The 21,714-nt window shown below is 42.2% G+C and overlaps 1 protein-coding gene across 1 annotated transcript in view; it reads right to left on the bottom strand.

Moving 5' to 3' along the window:
• CFAP61 (cilia and flagella associated protein 61) overlaps window positions 1–21,714 on the bottom strand; it is an 89,271-nt gene that overhangs the window by 59,196 nt on the left and 8,361 nt on the right. The window contains exons 7-16 of the mRNA XM_050972031.1: window positions 19,674–19,806; window positions 17,578–17,731; window positions 13,919–14,010; window positions 13,411–13,577; window positions 10,306–10,345; window positions 8,997–9,136; window positions 5,252–5,378; window positions 4,841–4,918; window positions 3,509–3,715; window positions 1,538–1,672 (exon numbers count right to left, since the gene is read on the bottom strand). Of these exons, the coding sequence (XP_050827988.1) occupies window positions 1,538–1,672; window positions 3,509–3,715; window positions 4,841–4,918; window positions 5,252–5,378; window positions 8,997–9,136; window positions 10,306–10,345; window positions 13,411–13,577; window positions 13,919–14,010; window positions 17,578–17,731; window positions 19,674–19,806 (1,273 nt within the window). The remainder of the gene's footprint in view (window positions 1–1,537; window positions 1,673–3,508; window positions 3,716–4,840; window positions 4,919–5,251; window positions 5,379–8,996; window positions 9,137–10,305; window positions 10,346–13,410; window positions 13,578–13,918; window positions 14,011–17,577; window positions 17,732–19,673; window positions 19,807–21,714) is intronic.

The raw sequence follows: 21,714 nt of genomic DNA on the forward strand, positions 1-21,714 counted from the left end.
GCAACCCAAGGTCTAAAAGCAGCACCACCTCCTTACTCATGAGTACACTCAGTTTCCCATGGCAGCCTGCTCCTTATGTTACACAGCTTCCCAACGTAGAGTGGCCAAAGGTCGCTTCATTCACTCTGCAGAAGAGTCAATTTAGCTTTACATGGTTTCAAGTTCTTGGTATTTCAGAGAAGCCAGCAGCAGCAGCAGACTAGCTTTATCCTCAAGTTACGACCCAGCACTTAGCCCCAGATGTCCATTCTGATAGAGCACAGTCTGTCAACAATCTATAATTCATGCAGAGGCAGATGCATGGATACTTGGCTGGCCTTGAGTTGGGGTTTTTCCAGTTTAACTTCTTAGCAAAAATTTCACACATTCTATTAAATAGAAATCTGAATCTGAGATTTCTAACCATTATGCCACTAACTACAGAGAAGCTCAGAAAACCTCAGGAAGAACATGAGCAGAGAAAAGATTTGCAAATTTTCAAACACAGGATGTCTGTGATTTTCCAGCTTCAACAAAAATGCAAAAATAAGCCCTTTTAGGAAGAGAACAATCACTTTAGAGATTAGGAATAAGAAGCAGTTTAAAGAAAAGCATCAGAGTTCATTCTGCAGAGAAGAGAAAGGCAGGGACGTGCATGTGAAGGGAAGACTGTTGAACAAAGCCAAACCCAAACCAACAGCCTTAGCCATGTTCTGGATTTCGCTTTGCCAGCTGCTGCCTAATTAAGAGTTTTAGGTGCCAAAACCTACTGCCTAACTGAGAAAAGGACAGCTCTAAAAATATTATATGGAAGCCCATCTCAGCCAACTGGAAGTTAGTAGACAGACATAAAGCTCCCTAATTATGTTTCTCCACAAAATTACGACTACCTACTGAGAGAATCCATCACTAATCGTGTTTTTCCTAATATTTCAGCTTCACTAGTTACTTGTTTGAGGAATCACCTTCACGCCAAATTTTAGTTACTTAAAAAACGTAAGAAAATGGGGTGCAAGTTATTTAAGAAATGAAATTTAAAGAGACTTTTCATTTAGAACCTCCAGGCTGCACCAGTTCTGTGCAAGTAAACCATTTGCTAGTGAAAACAACCTTTTCCTTTGCTGTTAAATCACTTGGTGTTTTAAGGGTGTCATGCATGGAAGAAACCTGACTTTGGGACTGAAAAATAAAATGTACCAAAACAATCTCTACAGAAAGACAATGTCATGCTGTTGACTCTTTCTTCCACTTGCAGAGCACGACACCTAAATGAAGCCAGCAGGAGCAAGGGCTCAGCAGCAGGCAGAGCATTTAGAAGACGCTGGGAGGCCATGACAAAGCGCTGCCATGGTGGGCAGCGGAGCGGGAAGGGCTCTGCTCCAGCGGCTGCCGCGTGTGCCGGGCGTGGCAGCAGAGCGGGATGGGGATCGGGCAGCCAGCGCGGCTGCTGTAATTAAGGAGCAGCCCGTGAGCACTGGGAGGTTAATGCCAGCCCATCTGCCAGGTCCTGCACGAGCTGGCACTGTGCCTCCCGCCTGCTGCCACTGCTGTTACCCACCTGATCCTTGGAGACTTGCTCCGATGGAGCGCTCACGCCAAGCTCTTGCAGAGGATAGACAATCTGTCGTCTCGGCCGCACGGGAGCCATGTAATGAAGGGCAGATGTCAGGGAATGAGCACAGGGATGCTGGAACTGAAAGACAGCAATCCATATTTCAGCAGAGAGAATGTCAGAGCAGTGCATCACAGATGTCTGCTGCATGGCTTCACAAACACACGATTCTTAGTTCTGTTGGCTAAATCTGAGACAAAAATCAGCAAATAAACAAACATACTCAGAGCAGAGAAATGAATCGCAGATAATTCCTGACACTAATGAAGATAATTATGAGAGTAATTACATTACTATCTCTGTGGGAATGACAGATAAACAAGTGGTTTGGTTTATGGGATTTTTCAGCACAAGTATTTTCCCCAGGAGGATATTTTTCTCCATAGTGATCATGAATCAGCTTGATTTGACCTCATTAAGCTGTGTTATCTGCTCACTGCTAACCTTTGCTCGCCTGGCAAGGAACGGAGATGAATTTATATAGAAATTCTATACCGACTAAAATGTCTGGTTCATCCAAGTGATAAATGTTAATAAACTGTCAGAAATTTGAAATGAACAAAACTCTAATGCTCATCTGAACAGCCTTGATCATTAGAAATAGCTGTATCTGTCTATTACACCATGACTGCCTCTGGCAAAACTGACAACATGAAAGGGAAGAAAATAGAAGAATTACAGGAAATACAGAATTAACATTAATGCAAACTAAATTACACTCAAGTGCCATTCCATCCACAAATACTAAAAACTTGAGGTTACTATGTTGAGAACTAAGTAAAATATCACACTTAGCACTTCTTAGATAATAATATTAGATAAGCTTATGTAACTTAGAGTAACTCTGTAGCCTGGTAGCCTGGAAACAGTCAAAACTGGAATCACTGGTAAGATTTAGCTTCTTTTCCATCCAGTGCCATTAAACTGCATTTTTGTGAGTGCCTCTTCAGAATCTGAGAGCCTAATGTTACACAGGAACATTGGTTCCTCACGGGAACACTTAGAGCTCCACAAAAGTGCATGGGAAAACACATCCTTCTGCAAATGTCCCCAAGTCTAACCTGTCAAAGAGTTCCCATGTGAAAGCCAGTGGTGGTTTCAAAACCACCCAAGTCATCAAGGACAGAACTCATCTCAGTCACCATCTAAACACCAGGTGCCCAGTTGAGCCAGGCTGGCAGAAGCCTGAGCTGGTGGTCAGTCTCCAGGGGAAAATTCCATCTGTCTCAAAACAGCCAGGTATGACTGAGGGATGAACTGCCCTTGGGGTGCACTGTGTGTTTCCATCAGAGGTGCCAGGAGCCCACATGATTGCTCAGGACTGACAGCAGCTTCAGACAGCTTGCAAATTTTACCTTGTGTTGCTTTTTTGACTTGAGACTGATGACAAAACACATATGTGAGTGCTTCTGAATTACATTCTTCTTGGAAATGGATTTTCTCCATTGGAAGTTCAGTTCTTACAGTTCTCGCATGACACTTGTGTTCCTGCAAGTCCCCTCCTTCAAAAGCCAATGAGGTGCCCAGGTCCCACTGACTTTTGGTAAAACACAGTCTAGAGTACCTGAATCACTTTGGAAGGCTTTTTATATGCCATGTGGATGGTGTTCAGGATGATCCCCTTGCATTTACTCAGGCTGCATTGCACTTGTGCTAGGCAGGGAGCCAAGGCCATTTCCACTCCCTGCTCCCCACCACACTTCCTGAAGACACTGATGGACACCACGGATCAGAGCCCTGCTATGCAAGAGCTGTGTCCATGGGTCCAGAATATGTCAGGCAGGAAGAAAAGAAGGTACAGTTTGCTGCAGGTTGACAAGAAAATCCCTGTTTGCAGTCATTCATGGAAGCAAAGAAAAAATAAAGTGAGAAAGTATGGCAATATTTAATACAAGAAATACTAATCACTCTCCTTACCTTGTCCTCCACATATTCTGGATAAATAGGGTAGTAAAGAGAAGATTTGTGACCCAAGCGAAGAATCTCCTTTAGAAAGTACTTTGCATAGTGATGAAATACAGGATTCAAGACAAAGTGGCAAAGATGTCCATGTTCCTCTTGCTGGTGGTGATTAAAATGAATGAAGTCCTCAATATCATAATGTGATCGAATATACTCAGTATCCTGGAAAATTAGGAATTTGTGAGTCAGCAGTGATCAGCAGCTACCTTGGCAGCAGTTTAGCAAATACCAACCAATGAGTTACAACCTATCAATCAGGGAACTACATTTGAAAACTGAAATCAAGTGTCTTTGAGAGCTGTCCTCAATTGAAGGGCACTAACTGAACAGATTTTTCTCAAAAATCTTGTATCAAAACCTCTCCTTGCAGCTTACCCTTACAAGAATGCACACCCGACCCTTACCCCACAATGCCTGATACAAGTTAACAGACATCCAAGGTGGAAGGAAAAAAAACAAAAACCAACTGTTTTTCTGCATTCAAGGCACAGAAGCCCAGGCTGTCCCTCTCACCAAACTCCAGCTGAAAAAGGGAATTCCACAGAGCAGAGCTGTGTAAGAAATGCCCTCTGACAAGTCTTCCCTGTTGAAGTGATAAGCTGATATTTTTGCACATTGATTCACTCAATCTATCCTCTTAGCTCTTAATACAATCAAGAGAATTACTCTCAGAAACAGGAATGACTGTTCCATTGTGAAAACTAAGCATTAGAACGGCTGAACAACCTAAAATCCACCTTTTCAGTCCTAGCAGAATGCCACAAAAGCAAGACTTGGAGAATGTTTACTATTCAATAATAATGGGCAATGTCTTTTTTTACTCCATCAGGGAATAGGCTTTTGTTTACAAGTACATGATTCACAATCACTTAGACTCTACTGTTGGATAAAAAACTTATGAAAGCAAATCTAGAAGAAGAATTACTGCTCTTTGCAGGATTTGTGGCAAAGCTGCTTATTGACTTGGAAAGTAGAAGGGAAGGAGGTGATTAAACACCTATTTAGAGACAGAATGGCTTTGTGCTGAAGTACCAAAAAAGTGCAGGAGGAAAACTTTCAGGACATAGCAGCAGCTTCTTGAAAGTAACAGGATCTTTTTTTTTTCATCTGTATGTCAATCATTATCTATGAGCAGAGAAATAATACTGTGGGCATAGGCTAGACAGCTTCTAAAAGCAGTATTTTTACAGACACTTTGTTAGGCACAAGTACAGTGCCCAGCACAAAACTCAGCCTTACTGTGAGCACCAAGCACCACAGAGCTCATGGAACACAAACTGAATTTACCATTTCATCCCTGGTGACAGAAACACCGACGATTTGATCCAAAACTTCTGCTACAAAAGCCTGTACTGGCATCCCATCCTGCAAGGTAAAGGCAACAGATGCACATTTCCAGTTTCAGCAGAATCTTTTTCTAATGGTAACTGTGTATTTCACTACAGAATCCCAGTTAAAACACTCTCCTCCCCATGCAGCTCCCAGGCACCATCCCAGTTTAGCCAGCCTGCTTCCCAAGAGGGCCCTGTTTGAGCCAGGTGTGTGGCTGGACTCTGGACCACACAGACCTTACCTCACTGACACTTCTGTTTGGGTACAGCTGCTGCAGGAGTGCTGCAAGTTCAGCCACTGCTTCAGTCCTGGGTTAAGTCCTGATCTTGGGACAGAATTCAACATATATCACCAACAAATACTCACTGGATCCTTGCGAGTCTCAGTGAATATCTTTGAGTCATTCCACATCTCTTCATTCAAGCTAAGAGTTTCAATGAGCATTTTGACACCCTGTAAGTCACTGGTTGCTGCTTTTCTTACATTAAATGACCTAAAATAGGACAAAAAAAGAATTAAAGCTGACTGTGACAAAATAAGGACAACTGCCAAGCATAAGACAACACACCCTTCACAAACACCAACAACACCATTCAGAAATTGTAACTGATTGCTAAATGACACTTGTTCCAAAGGCAGATATGAATTATTGCATGGTAATAGAAATTATTAGAGCATCTACATGAGACAACTCCAGAATCCTGCTTTATCTGCTCTTAAACACTCAGCCCAATCTATAACCCCAGGTACCACCTTCCTCAAGTGAGTAAAAGTAAGCAATAAAGGGAGGCAAAGAACCATAAAATGAATGTGGACTCTCTAGCTGCACATTGTGGCACATGGGGAAAAGAGCTAGATTAAAACAGGGAAAGGCAAGAAAAAATGAGAAAAGGACAGAGAAAAAATAAAACTGAACCAGCTGCCATGGTACAAAGCAAAGCAGGAACATAATTTCTCTGAGAAAAAAATTACTAATTTTTGTGTTAGGCCTTGGTGCCTCAAGCAGTAACACATGAGGATAAACTTACACAACTGCAACACCTCTGCTAGGTGTGGAGTGCCAGTTTGTAATGACACAGTAGTGACTTGGTACCAGAATGCCTGTGCCACACATGGAACACCTTACTTACAGACAGCAGTAACATGGCACTTAGCTCATTTACAGACTATTAGCAAACATCTTCTCACCTAGCAGTTAGGAAGAAAATTCACTTCACACTGACAGTCTACAGCAGCTGAGGAGCTCTCCCAGCATCTGTCAAAGGCAGCAACCCCTTCCTAGATACACACAGCTCGTCAACCCACACTTGTGGAGTGCTGTTCAAGAAGCTGAACTACAGCTTCAGTTCGAAGAAATAAGTTATTTCACCCACAGAGTAAAAGTTGTGATTCATGTAGTATAATCTTTTTATTCCTGTTCTTCTGGCTTTCAATTTAAAAGCAGATGTGCTATTCTTCAGCCTCAGTCCCACTGAGAGGCATCTTGTGGAACACAAGCTTAATGAATGGCACTGGTACCTTAAAAAAATGAAGATTCTGGTATGTTATGAGAAATTTCACAGCTGAATTCACTGACCATTTTTTGAGTGCTCAAATGCACACATTTGGTTACTAAATTACAAACTAATCCTGACCTAAGCGAGCATCAGCCAAGCTTCTGCAGCTTCTCACACATTTCCAATGTTGATTGCAAGACCCAACAGCGCTGAGAGCTGCAGCTCACTCTTGTGTAAAGTACATATTATATGACTCTATGCAGATATTTACTATAGGTATTATGTTGTATTGATTAGTAGTGCTGTATTAATATTTAATAGTATGGTAAATGTAGTTTTGTAGCTAAAATGTAACTTTTGTAGTTAAAATAGAAACTATGTATGTGGGATATTTTTTTAAAGAAAGGAATGAGGTACTCACACCAAGACAGCAGCCCCAGGACACCTGAATCTTTCAGAGAAAAATAATTTATTGCTCCATTACCAGGAGAAACAAACTTCTTCCTGCCTCACTCAGCCCTGAAGACACCATCAAGATTAAGAAGAAGCTGACACTGACCAGAAAGAATCCTTTGTTGGAATAGAATTTATGCATAATGTATGAGACGTATGAATATGCAACAGGTTATTGCCTTTAAAAGTTATTCCTTTGTTAATGTGAGTCCTTTTTCAGGCTTATTTTGCCCAGAAAGAGGTAGCTGGACTGTCTGTAACTCTTTGTTTTTATTGTCTCATATTGTCCTAACCCCAAATGTTCAAATTTTTATTACTCATAATCATATTACTATTTTTATAACCATTTTATTACTATAAAACTTTTAAAAATCTAAAAACAAGTGATTGGTGTTTTTCACACTCTGCAGCCCTCCTCCCACCCCTGCCCAGCCCAGCCCAGCAGCTTTGCCCCACCCATGACCCAGGGAAAGCAGCTGTGCCTACAGGGCACTGCATCTTCAGCATGACAAAAACAGAAATGTGAAAAGTTGAAACTGTTGTTTTTTTTTTTTAATAAGCAGATCCACCAGCTCCAATGGGATTATGGAACAGGAGGAAGGACTATCCAAGGTCTGTACTCGTTTCTCTCCCAGCAATGAATTAACTCATTCTAGATGCTCAAGTCCTTTGACTGCTGAGAAACAAGGACACCATTATTATTATGCTTTTTAGTGAAAATTGAGGGAAAGTACCCATTAAGAACCTCAGTCTATGCCTTGTCATCTGTTATTTTTTTCTCCTTCAGTGTTAAGTAGAAGACTCATAGTTCCATTTGCTGCACTCTTGCTTTTTGTGTACTTAACACTTTTTCTTATTCCTTTTTACTACCTGTACTAATCAAGAGCTCATTTTGTGCCTTTGCCTCTTCTGACTTCACCCTTTCACATCCTCCTATTCCTCTCTTCTTACCCTGTTTTTTTTTAGTCCATTTTCTGTGACTTCCTTTTCACTCACATGCTTTTGAAAGCCGTAGGTGCAAGTACAGTGTGTTGATCTTTCACTTTCACAGATTTTGGTTATTTCTAAGAAGGTATCTGCTGTTGCACCCTGTGGGTATTGTTCTGCAGAAACTTTCCAAAAGCTTACTCTGGTTTCTCCCAAAGCTTTTCTGATCCTGAACCTCAATGAGCAGCTATTTTCCCTTACTTTCCTGCAAAGCTGCAGGGGGATTTGGAAAAGTCTACTGGTGACCCTATTTTGTTTCCATGAAAGGACTGGTGTCATTTGGAATATGCACAATGTAATCAGGATGGTAACTTTTTTTTTAAAAGAGCCTTGATAACAACTTGAATTTTGCCCAAAACTGCAAGAGACATATGACTCCCAGCTCTACTGGTGGATTACTGAGCAGCTGGGCCTGAGATTACCAGGAATTACTCCAGCAGCTCTCTCTCCAGCCAGCTGGATTTTTACTCAGGACCCAGAAGGAGAAGTTTCATCCGAGGGCAAAAAGCTTCTACCTCAGTCCAAGAGAAGCTGGCCAACTCCTGCATGAAGTATTTGTGTACCACCAGAGGTGATTAGGTACACAATTAAACCTAGAAGTACTTCGCTAAAACCACACAGTATTTAGGTACATTAGGACCAAAACCAAAAAAAGATCTCTAACTATACCACAATTTAAGCTTGGTTTTTGGGCCAGAATAGGCTTGATATACAAGCAAAGCTTTGGAAAACTCATTCACGTAACAGAAATCAGAGCAAGAAAGGTTTGGTGTTGCAGTTAACTGATCTCAGCCTACAGAAGTGTTCAGAGGATCACAGAAACTGAAGGTGTGAAATCAATTATTCAACACCTAAAGTAAAAAAGAAATTTTATAGAACAGATACTCAGTGTTCCTGCTGTGATCTGTATGTCCCATAAACACATGACTACAGTTCTCTTAAGAAAGCTACAACAGATTTTGAAGAATTAAACCCACACCAGGCTATCAGGTGCCAGTGTCACACAGCCTGACCCACATCCCCAAGGCGAAACACAGCACCACACTTCTCTGATGGCCTTGGCCCACAATCAGGGAACTGCTTGGGTTCTACTGAGAAGACACTCCCTACAACATTGGCAGGTGTGTCCCACAGCAGCCCAGAGCACAGCAGGGCTGTCCCAAGGCATGACTCACGTGAGCAATCCTGCCCGATGGAACACGTACAGCTCCCGACCCAGCCTGGACGTGCAGGAAGGGACAGCCCGAACAAAGCGCCGGATCAGGGGGAACTCTGGGACATGATGTGGCACCAGGATGACACACAAGTCTCTGTCCTGAAAGATAAGGGCAGGCAATAAAATTGGCAGAAGAAGTGTTCTCTAAGCTTTACCCAAAGTCTTCTGAGGGGACAGGCAGCCCTGAATGGGGGGTTTACACCACACCCCACCAAGCACTGCTCTGCCTGGGCAGCACCAAGGAACTGACAGCTCAGAAATGGCTTCACTTTAAGCAAACTATGGGATGAACATTCCTTACTACATCTGGTAATTCCATTGTGACATTTTATTTCAACGACTGACATTGTTGGATGGATAGATCATGTAAATTTGAAATGCTTTCTGGGTCGGCTCTCTCTAGGAACTCTCTTTGGTGGTAAGCAGTGGTTTTAAGTGTGCTGCTTCTTAGGGCCAAGACAGTGTCTCTGGTACCCAAGGCACACTGCCATGCAGTATTTTGTAACATGACTTTACAACATTGGTGTGCATTAAGAAAGTCTCAAAGTGGACTGTATTACCTCAGAGTGATCACACAGGGCATGAATGGGAAATAGCAGCTGCATTGTGAATCCACAGTGCCACTGTTCAGTCTGTAGGTAAATATTATGAATCTCCTTATTACCATTGTTTTATAGGGCTTTTTACTCCATCTCCTTTAATAAATGTTGCTGAATTTGTTTTTAATGTAGGTACAGTCTGGATCTGTACATGGTTTTAAAGGAGTTTGTAGCATTTCTTTTTCTAAATCTGCATCTTAGAAAAGTCCCTATGGAACATAAACTAGGGAGACTATTTACCAGAGCACACAGTGGCAGGGAAATGCCTTCACACTGACAGAGAGCAGGTTTAGATTACATGGTACAGAAAAATTCTTCCCTGTCAGTGTGAGGAAGCCCAGAGAAGATGTGGCTGCTCCATCACTGGAAGTGTCCAAAGCCAGGTTGGAAAAGGCTTGGAGGAATCTGGTCTAGTGGAAGGTGTCCTGCCTATTGCAGGGGTGTATCTGGATGATCTTTATGTTCCTTTCCAACCCAAACCATTCCAGGATTCTAGGATAAACAGAGGACTTAGGTATGCATTCCATGAAGTCCAGAAGCAGCCCAGGGTAACCAGGCCCAGCACAGTCATGTGGGACAGACTCACTGGAGCAGTAGACCCACATCCCCGGCTGCCAGCCACACTGCCGTCCCACCGCACAAAATCATTCCAACTTTTGTTATACTCACTGGGAAAACACTGAAAGCATAATGCAAAAAATCCAGTGACCTGCAACAAGAGCAAATGTTGGCAAATAAAGCACATATCAGAATGATCTGGTACACTATGATATTGACATCCCTGCAAGTGCAGGAGCATTTATTCAGAGCTGATCAGACAATCCCAATAAATCATCAATAATCAACTGCTGATGTTGCATGCTGCACAGCAGTTTCTGACTTCTAGTGCTTAAAGCATTGTTATTAACAAGAATAACCAGGATGTTTGATATAATACATGAGGCTCCTCACTAAAAGGGTAGGGGGAGGAACTAACAAAACATTGGCTCTCATGTTGCTGACTCCTTCCTCTTCAGAAGCCATTCTTGGACTATCACAGCAGCATTAGTATATAGCAAATATTACTTTAGGTTACTAACAGTTGTTGCTATGTTCTACAGTACTTTCAGCCAGCACCAAGGGCTCTGTGACTTTCCACTCAGGAAAACCTGCCCGATGTGCTCTGACAGACTAACAGGAACATCAATACTTAGAATTGTTTTTAAACACTTCTTTTCACTTCTCACCCACTGACTTAGAGCTGTCCCAGTCTCTTCTCCATGGTGACAGCAAATTGTGACATTTCAGTGTAAAAAGACTAGAGAAATCTCACCAAAGCCCTGCTGTTTCTCCCATGTCTAAGGCTATCAAAGAGCTCAAAACCCAGTTATGCTGAAGTTTCATAAAACATTTTCCACCACACAAGATGTATGTTTTGAAGAAATTCATACAGATATATGTTACCTTATAAATACTGATAAATCATCTTCTCCTTTCAGAACTGTAATTAAGCTCCCTTTTACCTCTTTAATAATATTACTTAAAAGCAAAATAATTTCTAGTTGCAATATCCATGCCTGAATGTAAACTTAAAGCTGCAAGTAAAGATCAGGATGTGGGCATTATATATTCACCTTTATAATACATAACTAAGACTACTTAACAGAATAACTTATCAGGAGAAAGGAAAATGACATTGCAACTATACTGAATTGTAATTTTCTCTCTGGCATCCAGGACCTTGTTGACCACAGGAATTGAGGTAGGAGATTTTTCAAGGGGCTTAGAAAAGCATCAAGTATCACCAGACAAACCAGCAGTTCAGTTCCTTCCCATTTCACTCTCAATGCTCTGACCAGCCACATAACAGCTCTGGGTTTAGGAGATGGAAATATTTAGCAGCTTTAGTGGGTAACAAATCCCAAGGAGCAAACTTCCCTCAGGGCTAAAATGTAATCACACCTACACTTCAAGCCAGCTTCTATTTCTGGGTCCATGCTGCACAAGGCCAGCAGGAACTCCCTCAGGACAAGATTCCAGGAGGCAGCCAGCATCACCTTGTGCCCTCCTTTACATCTATTTGCTTTGCTAATATTTCTTCTACAGGCAGGTGGATCAAGTAAAGGCAAGCCAGAGAAGCATACAAGCAAAATGTTTGAAAACACCAAGATCTACAGATTCCTCAACTCTGCATGAGGTAATCTTAGGAAAAGTCTTCAGACAGGAATGTGGCCTCCTCAAGATACCCTTCTTCAAATCCACACTGCTCCACAGATGTCTCCAGGTAAAAAAAAACCTGAGAGCACAGCATTGAATGATAAATGCAGTGAGAAATGTCTTGAACAGAAACACAAACAAAGCACAGAGCTCAGGAGGCAAAAAACAGGCAGATCCTTAGGACAGGAAGTTATGAGCAGAGAACTCAAGAAGCCTACAGTGAGATTATTTACTGACATAAATCTCTAGCAAAGCTCTGAACTGCTGTTTCAGTACAATGGAATCATTACAGACCACACGCCTTGCCTCACTAATATTTTAATACAAAGCTTTATTATTCTGCAATAACTAATCTTGCTTGATTTTTTACACTAGATTGTCCCTCAATTAACTGCTCTGGAACAGTCTCTCAGCAGTGCATCACACAGTTCTCATCACACATTAGTTGGTCAGTGTTTTTAAGTACAACACAGATCTTCTATGTTGACTTCCTGCACTTCACTAATTAAAGTAGTTCTTAAACTTGAGCTCTGTTACTGGGTATATCACTTTGGAAATATGTACACAAAAGGCAGTGTCTTTGCTTTGATTTGGTGACTTTGTATATTTGCATTTGCAGCAGATTCAGTGTTTAATCCCCTTGGGTAGGTGCCCTCCTTAATCAAGAAACTGCTCAACAAGTAGAACCAGTTTTTAAGGAATTCTCATTTTTCTTCTCAGTGAAGTTTACTCTTACACCTCTTTTAAGCCAGAGTTCAGAAGTTGCTACTCACCAATGACTGAGTAGACAGATGTTTTTTCAAACTGTACCACACATGTTCAACTCATCTATCAAGCCCTTATCCTGATGCCTGCTGTCTGCACATATGACATGGATTTGAAAGCATGGAAGATCCTGGGTGTGCTCAGCTGCTTCATCTATCCTGTATCTTTCTTTCTACCATCACATTGAAAAGGAAAAAGTTCCTGGAGAAGTTTCTGCTGATAAGGCTGAACATATTCAAGTGTGGAGAGAAATTTTAGGAAAAAAAAAAGTCTAAACCCATTTACAGCCCTATCCTAATACACCAGGATCTAAGAGTGAGTTCAGCAGCAGCAATCATGTTAAGAGAAAATCCCTTTGTCTCCCCCAGATGTAGAGAATTCTAGAAAACAACAATTTCTTTCAGTGACTGGAGACAGTGTTTAGAATGGGAACATTTACCTGCAGAGCTAAGAACAGTTTTATTGCCCCATGCAATGAGATGAAAACTACTGTAACATCTAGCTCCTCTTGCAGCTAGCCAGCTTCACAATGAGTGTCTCCATAGAAGGAAACAGCAGCCTTTTTCCACAACCTCAACTCACATTTTTTCCAACAAAAATTAATTCTTCACATTTTGCCCCTATAGACCTGTCAGAGCTAGGAAGTTGCAAGTGGAGGTTGAAACATTATTATTGAAGATAAAAGAAGCAGACAAGAAAGATGGGATTTTTTCTGGCCTCTAACCACTGCAGGTGCTGTCACTTTCTGATTTGACCTTAAAACTTTAAAAATGGTTTTTAATGGGAAAGCAGTGACTCTTCCTCTATACTTACCTAGTTTCATACTCCTTATCTATACAAAACAGACGGATACTGAAAACATTTGAAGTTCCTCCGTTCAAATCCCCCTCCTCAGTCTCCAGCAGAGGTGCTGCTGAGCCTATGTTGATGACATTACCTACCAGTGGTTCAGTGGGGGAAACGGTAACAGCTCCATCTTTCTGCAACAATGACAGACAGGGCTCACTTACAACACTTGACAATGTATCTTCATTAGTTAAGCCCCATCCTCTCTCTCCTCTCTGTGACCCTTTCTTCCCACCCTGATGGCTGCTCATGGGGAATTGGATGAGTAAACTCACCCTGACCAATAACTCTGATCCCCTCCCTCCAGACCCCAGCCAGAGCAGCTTCTGACCCATGCCCCACAGCAGAGGCACACATGGGCCAGAGCAGAGGACAGGGCAGGAGAAAAACAGCAGTATTTGCTTGTCCTCATCTCCGCCAGCCTTGCTCTGTATCAGCTGAGAGCCAGCAGCACTGCTGGGTGTAGCAGCATTACCTGCAGTGCTGCATCTGCACCAGGAACATGTTCCAAGTTTTGAGAAGAAACAGGGTCTGGCTTTTGACTTGTTTGGTTGCTTTCATCTTCATCTGAGTAAAGTAAAAGAGAAAGTGCACAAGGTTTAATAATGTGAGCTTTACTCTCAGAATCACAGTAATAGCTGGAGTGGGCCAGGCTACCTTTATTGAAAGGTTTCATTTTAACATTTAAAGCAGACCCTCCTACAGTTACTTGGCTAGAGCTTCATTAGACTACTTGATCTCAAAGCAAAAAAACCCAAAAAACCAAAAAACAAAAAAAAACCAAAAAAAACCCCAAAAAAACCCCAAAAACCAAACCAAACAACCATCAAAAATCCAGGGAATTGGTTGTAAAATAAGATCTGAACAACCTTGGAGGCAATTCCTAACTTGTGTTTATCCCTGTGTCAAATCTTTACCCCATCTGAACTGAAAAACAGGAGCCAGTGTATTGACTGATATCTTAAATCCCACGTGTTGCTAACTTGCTTTCTGGTGATCACAAGGACAAGCAAGGGCTCTTCATTCTCAGATTAGTTCTCCTAAAATAATTGAAATTCAGGTTAAATCCAAGTCAAACCAGAGCTCCTACTGGTGCAGTAAGAGACAAGAAACAGGGATTGTAACTCCTTTGCAAGTTTTACACAATAAACTCTTGAGGTGTAAGTGTTACTGCTGAAGAAAACACATCAATCAGGGACACACTTGCATTTGGAAAATCCAGTAACATTAAGGAAATCAACGTTTCTGAGCTCCAAGAAGAACACAAAATAAGCTTCAGAAAACAACAGAATTCATCCCTTCTCCCTCTGAACTCTGCCTTGGGACACCCATGTAAGCTACATTCATAGACAGAAGCATTTCTTCACACAGTAATGGGCACTTTAAAACAAACAAAACCTCAAAGGTTTAAAATAATTTAGCCAGCAGTAATTAGAAAAAAGAAAATCTTGTCTCAAAATCTGTTCCTCTGTCAAGAAAAGAGTGCAGATGCAACATGCAGGGCAAGGAGAAATGCAGGGGTTAGGAATCATGGATTCTCTGGGGGTATCACAGATGTGAGCCTTCACAGAAATTATCAAATGTCGTCTTGATTAACCAGCTCCATTTCTCATTACCAACAGCCTTGCAGGTGTCAGAAGTTAATTAATACAACTCTCTTGTTGTCATGTAAATATTGATATGTTGTTTCTGACTTTATACTAAAATGCAAATCCTTAATGGCTCCACCATCCATTTCTGTCAGACATGGCTGCATTGATGTTTACAGACATGCTGTACACGAGTGATGTGAAGAACTGCAATACTATCACTAAATCAAGTAAAGACCATAAACAAAGAAAATTAAAATAATTCTGTGATTGCTGGGTTGTTAGCTGAGGTACAGTCATCAGGATCAAGAAGCCAGTTCACCATGAGGCCTGATGAAAAGCCCTTGAATCATTCCCACTGCATCATGTTTTCTAGCAACTAATTCATGACACCATATAGAGTAACAACCAAATTACTGTAATTACCCTGAAACCTAAGTGGCATATCAGTACAGACTGTGGTACACTCTTTCATTATTATTCAGCATTACATTTTGAAAGGAAAAAAAATATCAACCTGTGGTCTCTACTTAAAGCTAAAGAGCTTGAAAAAATAACCTTTTTATATGTAGGAACATAAAATTACAAAGGAATGCAGCTTACATTTTAAAATTTCCAGCCTTCAGATTCCATAAAGCCAAGTCCAGACCTTCTATTGATGTTAGGTCACTGAACCTGCTCTGCTCTCACAGCAGGACACCATCCAGCAGCAAGTTCTCAATGCAGCCACTAAAGCAGTCTTCATGGAACGGGCATGGCTTTGCAATATCCACAAATGCAAATTATATGGGACTAACACCACAACAGATTTGAAGGACATGGGCTGGCCTTTATGTTGGAAAGGCTTAACAGGGATGCAACTCTTCTATTCTAAATTGTGCAAAGCTACAACAAAAATTTTAACTACTATTCCACGATAACAGAATTAATGTTCCTGAGCAGTGAATAGACAACTTTGCTATTAGGTTTCTAGCGTCTCTCTCTAGGAATAGCACCAGTCAGGCTCTCATCTTATGATACTCAAGTTTCTCCTCACACATCCAAGATCATTGTCATGGTTTAACAAAATCCTGTTTTTTCAGCTGGGGAGGAGCAGGCTGTTTCCCTGTGGGGATCTGTCAGAGCTAATGAACTGGCTGGTTTTGAAGGGCCAATCAGCTGGCTAAGTTTGGAGATTTGACATCCAGTTACACCACTTGAAGGAGTTAAACACGCCCCTGTGGAAAAGCACATTTAAAAACTAAGGAAGCTTGGGAAAAACTCTCTTGTTTTTGTGCTAGAACAGCTCATCCTTAAAATAGCACCCTAATAAGTTGACAAAGCCCATGAAAGCAGCTGTGAGATAGCTGTAAGGTATGGGAGAGACCTTTCACACTGCAAGCAGATTTTTCCTTTCCCAGGCAGCTGACTCACTGTGACATTGAAGCCTGGTGGTCGGTCACCTTGCCCAAGCCTCTACTCAAGCAGGGTCACCCAGAGCAGACAGCCCAGGACTGGGCTCTGGCTCCTGAGTGATCTCTCTCCCTCCTCAGTCTCATTCCTCCTCCTACCTGTCACCTCTTCTGAACTAATACTCCTGGAGCTGCAGGAGCACAGGATCAAACAGGAGACAGGCAGCTTCCTCCATCTCCTACATGCAAGATGCTTCCTTGCAGGGGAGGGGAAGTCCACAGGAGCAGCTACAAGACCTGTTTCTCTCCCTTGTCTGTTCTGTGACTGCCAGCTTCGAGGTAACAGCTGGTGACAGCCCTGCAGCACCCTGGTTGCCTTTTTTGCCTGCTGCTTTGTATTCAGAAAAGCAGACACATAACCTAGTGGTGGAGGTGCTTTATTCCACTAATAATTAGTAGATAGCAAGATGCTGCCCTTCTGCACAAAATGCCCTTTGACATTGAAAAAAAGAGACAACAACTGTAAATCATTTACATGACACTTCTGTTCTACAAACAGGTGACATATTTGTGCTCCTGGTTTTTATCACTCACAGGAAGTGGCTTGCACATGTGTTGCTATATTGGGCCCAATATAAAGGCAGAATAAAGAGACAGTTCCCTGATCTCCCAAAATCTTGTAACCCAGGAGACTGCAAACAATAAGCAAAGAGCAGAAGCTGAACCACAAGGAAAAAAGATGACATAAGTCAACAGGACAATGTAACAGGCACAGTTAGCCAGCTGCTCAGCTACCAACAGACCTCACCTCACCACCAGATTTTACAATCACAGCTTCCTTTACCAGCACAACTCTATCTGATAGCTGCTGTGTGGCATATACTGTCTTTCTGAAACTTCAAGCCCACATTTATCCCACAATTGGTATAGGCCAACTCCCCACAAACAATCACTTCTGAGTCAGATACCAGGGGCTATCAAAATTCCCCTCCTCAATTAAAAAACACCAGGCATCCTATTTCAAAACCAGGTATGTTAATTTCTGTTTTCTTCCTAGTAAACCTATATATCCTTTTCCAACCTTCTGCAAAACCTACTCACAAGTTCGACACAAACACACCTTGAATTTATTTAGCACTTTAGAATATAGATACCTTCTTGAATGCTTGGCTTCCGTGGCACTTCAAGAATATCCTCAGGATGTGGCTTACAGAGTCCATGGAAAGGCCCCAAGTCAAAACACTCTTGAAACAAGGAAATGTTCACGTCAGAACATAAGCTCATGAATCCTACTGCAGTGCCACCAACCTGGAAGATAAAAGCCATGTCACATGAACCTGTCATTCTAGGAAAGGGCAAAAAAAACTGAACAAATCTGAAACATCAACTTCTATGTTATGTTTCATCTCTGACTGTGCATAATGGAAAACTATAAAGGAACTATTTCAGCAAAAGTTAAAGATCCTCTTTTATTTTTTCCTGTAACATATGTACTAGGATTTCTAGAGCAGATGCTCTAATTCTTTTTTTTGCTATGACTTGCAAGAGTATTAGGTTTATATATAAAGGCCAAATAATGACCTGGAGTTTCAGTAAAACATTTGTTAGGCCAAATACACAATATACTTCCAAAAATGTATCATTTTGTTTAAAAAGTTACAGTGCAGCTGAAGTAGAACCTGCATTCAGTTAGCTATAATAGTTGGCTCATTACTGAACACTGATTTGGACCCAAATTGGGGTCAGACTGAAGGGTGTATTTAACTCTCCTAAGAAATTAACTCAAGAAATCAATTATGTATAATATAAGGAGTACCTAATGCAGTACTTATTATTTGCAGCACTTGTAAACCCCAACTATGTCTGTGTTCTGAAAAAAATCCAAGAGCTAGTCTTAAAACCCAAATGCTCTGGCAAACATGAAAGTGATGGGATTCCTGCAATGCTGGCACCCATGGCACTCTGGATGCCTGATTGCTGCTGGAGCTTTCAGCATGACACACAGTGGGACCAGGGAGAACTGGCATCTGGAGAGCTTCTGGCTTTAACCTGGGACAAGTCTAGAAGAAGGAAGCTCTTAAATTTTTAATAGTGTATGCAACTTTCTGGTGAAACACATTATCAAAACATATTTTTGTTCCTCCTCAATACACATAATGAAAGCCTTTATAAACCTAATGAAAACTCACATGCTGGATTTGTACAGCTGTTTTATCAAGCCATCAGCACATCAATAAAGACTTGAAAAAGTGTGACGTTTAATTTTTCTGCCCTCAAACAACAAGTGATTGTTTGTTTGCCTTGTTTGCGTAACCAACAAAGCCAGGGTGCCACAGTTGCCTGGCTGCTGTGTAATTTCAGGCCCAAGGCTCAGCAGAGGCTGATTAACCAATCCATCTACCATATGTGCAAAAAGAGGCTGCCAGCTTCCTTCTCTGCAGGGGAAGCTGGCATCCATCATGGTTTGCGTGGAGGTGCTTTCCCAGCCCGCCATGGCAGTAGCAGCTGGGATAAACTGGGGGCTTGGAACACCTTTTGGTGGTCTCACTTTGAGCTCTGAACATGCCGCTGGAATATCTTATTTATAGCAACAGCCTTCTGCAATGTGCCATTACACTAATGGTGCATTGTTTCCTATTTGGCTCCCAATGGCAGTGATTACATGTTGCAATTTTATAAAACCATTTGCCACAAAAAGCAGATTTCAGGAATTAAGGAGGTTATATTGCCTATCAGCTTGCACTACCATGCACAATTACCAACACGTGAAAATCTTAAGAATTTTCAGGAGAACTATTACCACTCTTTTCTTATTTAAATTAATTCCTGGGTTTGTCTACATTTCAGCAAAAATTTGTTTGATCCAAGAGAAAGAAAAATTATCTAGAGGACTTAAAACTGTGAAAGGATTACTGGCTACTCATTTTCACATGCAATTTTAGCTTTCACTGGGAATGAAAACAGGTCAGCTATAACGCAAATGTCTGAAATGACAACATGGCTTCATCAAGACAGTCTGTCCAAATTACTTGAAAATTACTGGGAATTGCTGCTTCATTTCTGAACTGGAAACATCACTCCTGAGGACAGACACAAACTACATTGAGAAGGGTACTCACTGTGTGGGTATAGAGCATGAATTCTTTTCACAGGTGGGCTGCTGATTTTATGCCCTGAGATGGAGTAAGCTGTCACACAGGACATCACTAAGGCTACAATCAGACAAAACCAGAGGTCATGGCAGACTGACCTCACAAACAGCTGCCTGATTTTCTTCACCTTCACGTTCTAGGAGATCAACAAGGAGATATTCACCATAGGTTTCCTTCAGAGACTCACTTTGAGGTGTCCAGATTAGCATGAGATCATCATAATCTTCCATCCTACAAAACAGAGATCAGGTAATGTCCTATGGCTCTGCCATTAATAGGCCCTGATACTTCTGTTCTACTCCATTAACATACGGAAAAATATTACAAATACTTGTTCAAAGCCTGCACCCACAAATCGCTTCACCTAGGACACATTCCCAGTGCACACTAAAGTGAGAGCCAGCACCAGAGAGACAACCCAAAAGCCAGCAGAACCCACCAAAATCTATACTGCTCAGTGGAGATGCTTCTGTTGCCCTAAGAAAGTATATGGGAACCCCAGCTCAAAATTCTCCTGCCTCACTCTCCTACAACTGTTGTGGAGCACTCATACAGGTCCCAACCTACATGTATTTTTATTTAAACAGGCAACAGAGACTCTTTCCCATTTATAGCCAGGTTCAACATAACTCTGAATAAGAAAATCCAGCGCTTTTACCAGAACGGTGGCAGAATTCATCAGTCACCCATGCTGAGACTATGGCACAAAGGCAGGTGGCAAACCAGCTTTAGCACTCAACTGCTATCAATAACATGAAGCCACTTGTATTTATCTCTTGGAAAAATGCCGGAATTGAGTGGTGCAACCAAAAGCAGCAGAGAGGAAACTTCGGCTGCATTGGGCTGCCAGAAGGAACAACTGCAACAATCTGCAGGGAAAACCCTCCCCGCTCTGGGCCGGGAGCGGGCAGCTACCTCGGCTATCACACCGACACCCCAGGAACACTCGCGCTGACCGTCCCGACGAGTAGGGCTCGGCTCCGGCCCCGCGCGGCGACACCGGGGCTGACAGAGCCCCGCGCGGTCTCTGCCGCCACCCGGCGGCCCCGCCAGGCAAGGGCAGCGGCTCCTTCGCTTACTTAGGATGCACAAACCTCCTCCTCTTCCTGCTCGGGAACCGGGACCGGCCCGCGGCGCTTCCCTCGCTTGTCAGGGATGCACAAACGTGCTGGGCCAGGGAGAACCAGGAACCTCAAGAACTTCCCGGGGTTTTGGGGGAAACTCCTGTTGTGTTCCCAGGGTCCCACTGCTCAGGTAGGGAAGTACCTGTATGTGATACCTCTAAGCTGGAGATAATTGTTCCTCACAGGCAGGAACCCAGAAACAATAAACAGATTCTCAGTGCTACTCTTTATGTGTGTCTGGATTTGGAAGGAGCTTTAAAGAAAACACAGCCGGGCAAAAGAGGTTCTGTTTCTCATTGTATCAAACACTGTCCAAGTTCCTAAGCACTGCCTGACTCCGGCACAGGAGAGGTGGTCAGGGGGTCTCTGGATGCTTTTTCTGCTCCTGCACACCAGAATGGATGTAACCTCTGCGTAAGACCACCTTTGTAACCAAGGCTAAGGAGCCCTTGGATTCTGACCTTGTTTCTGCTTTTTTTTTTCCCCCCCTCAACTAAAATGAAGCTCCAGCAGCAATGAAAGCTCCATAAAAACTTATAGTAACTAATTCCTTACCCTCAAACCAAAATGGTTACCCTCATCTACTTCACAGGAAATCTGCAGTGAGGTTTTCTATTATCAGAACATCACCACCTCAGCACAATTAATTAGTACAGCAAATCTGTTAATAAGCTCTCAAACCTCAAAAAACAAAAAAAAGAGGGGTAACAAAATGAGACTGTAACCTAATTGAACCCTGTTATTTCGTGGAGTCCATAAGAGATGCACACCTCCTCCAAATGGAACATTGTGCCAAGTGTTTTGAGTGCCCCATGTCATTCTGCTCTGTGGGACACAGGACAAGATCCCAAACAAAGGTACAGATGACAATTCCTGAAGCCTGACCCTGAGACAGTCAATGGGACTCTCCACACCCCCATTCATCTCCCTGCACACTACTCCGTAGGAACACAACCATTTTAACTTGTTTATTCTGCTTTTAGTATCTTCCACCACTACCACAATATTAAACAAA

This window comes from Serinus canaria, chromosome 3, assembly GCF_022539315.1.
Source record: "Serinus canaria isolate serCan28SL12 chromosome 3, serCan2020, whole genome shotgun sequence".
In the NCBI taxonomy this organism is placed as follows: Eukaryota; Metazoa; Chordata; class Aves; order Passeriformes; family Fringillidae; genus Serinus; species Serinus canaria.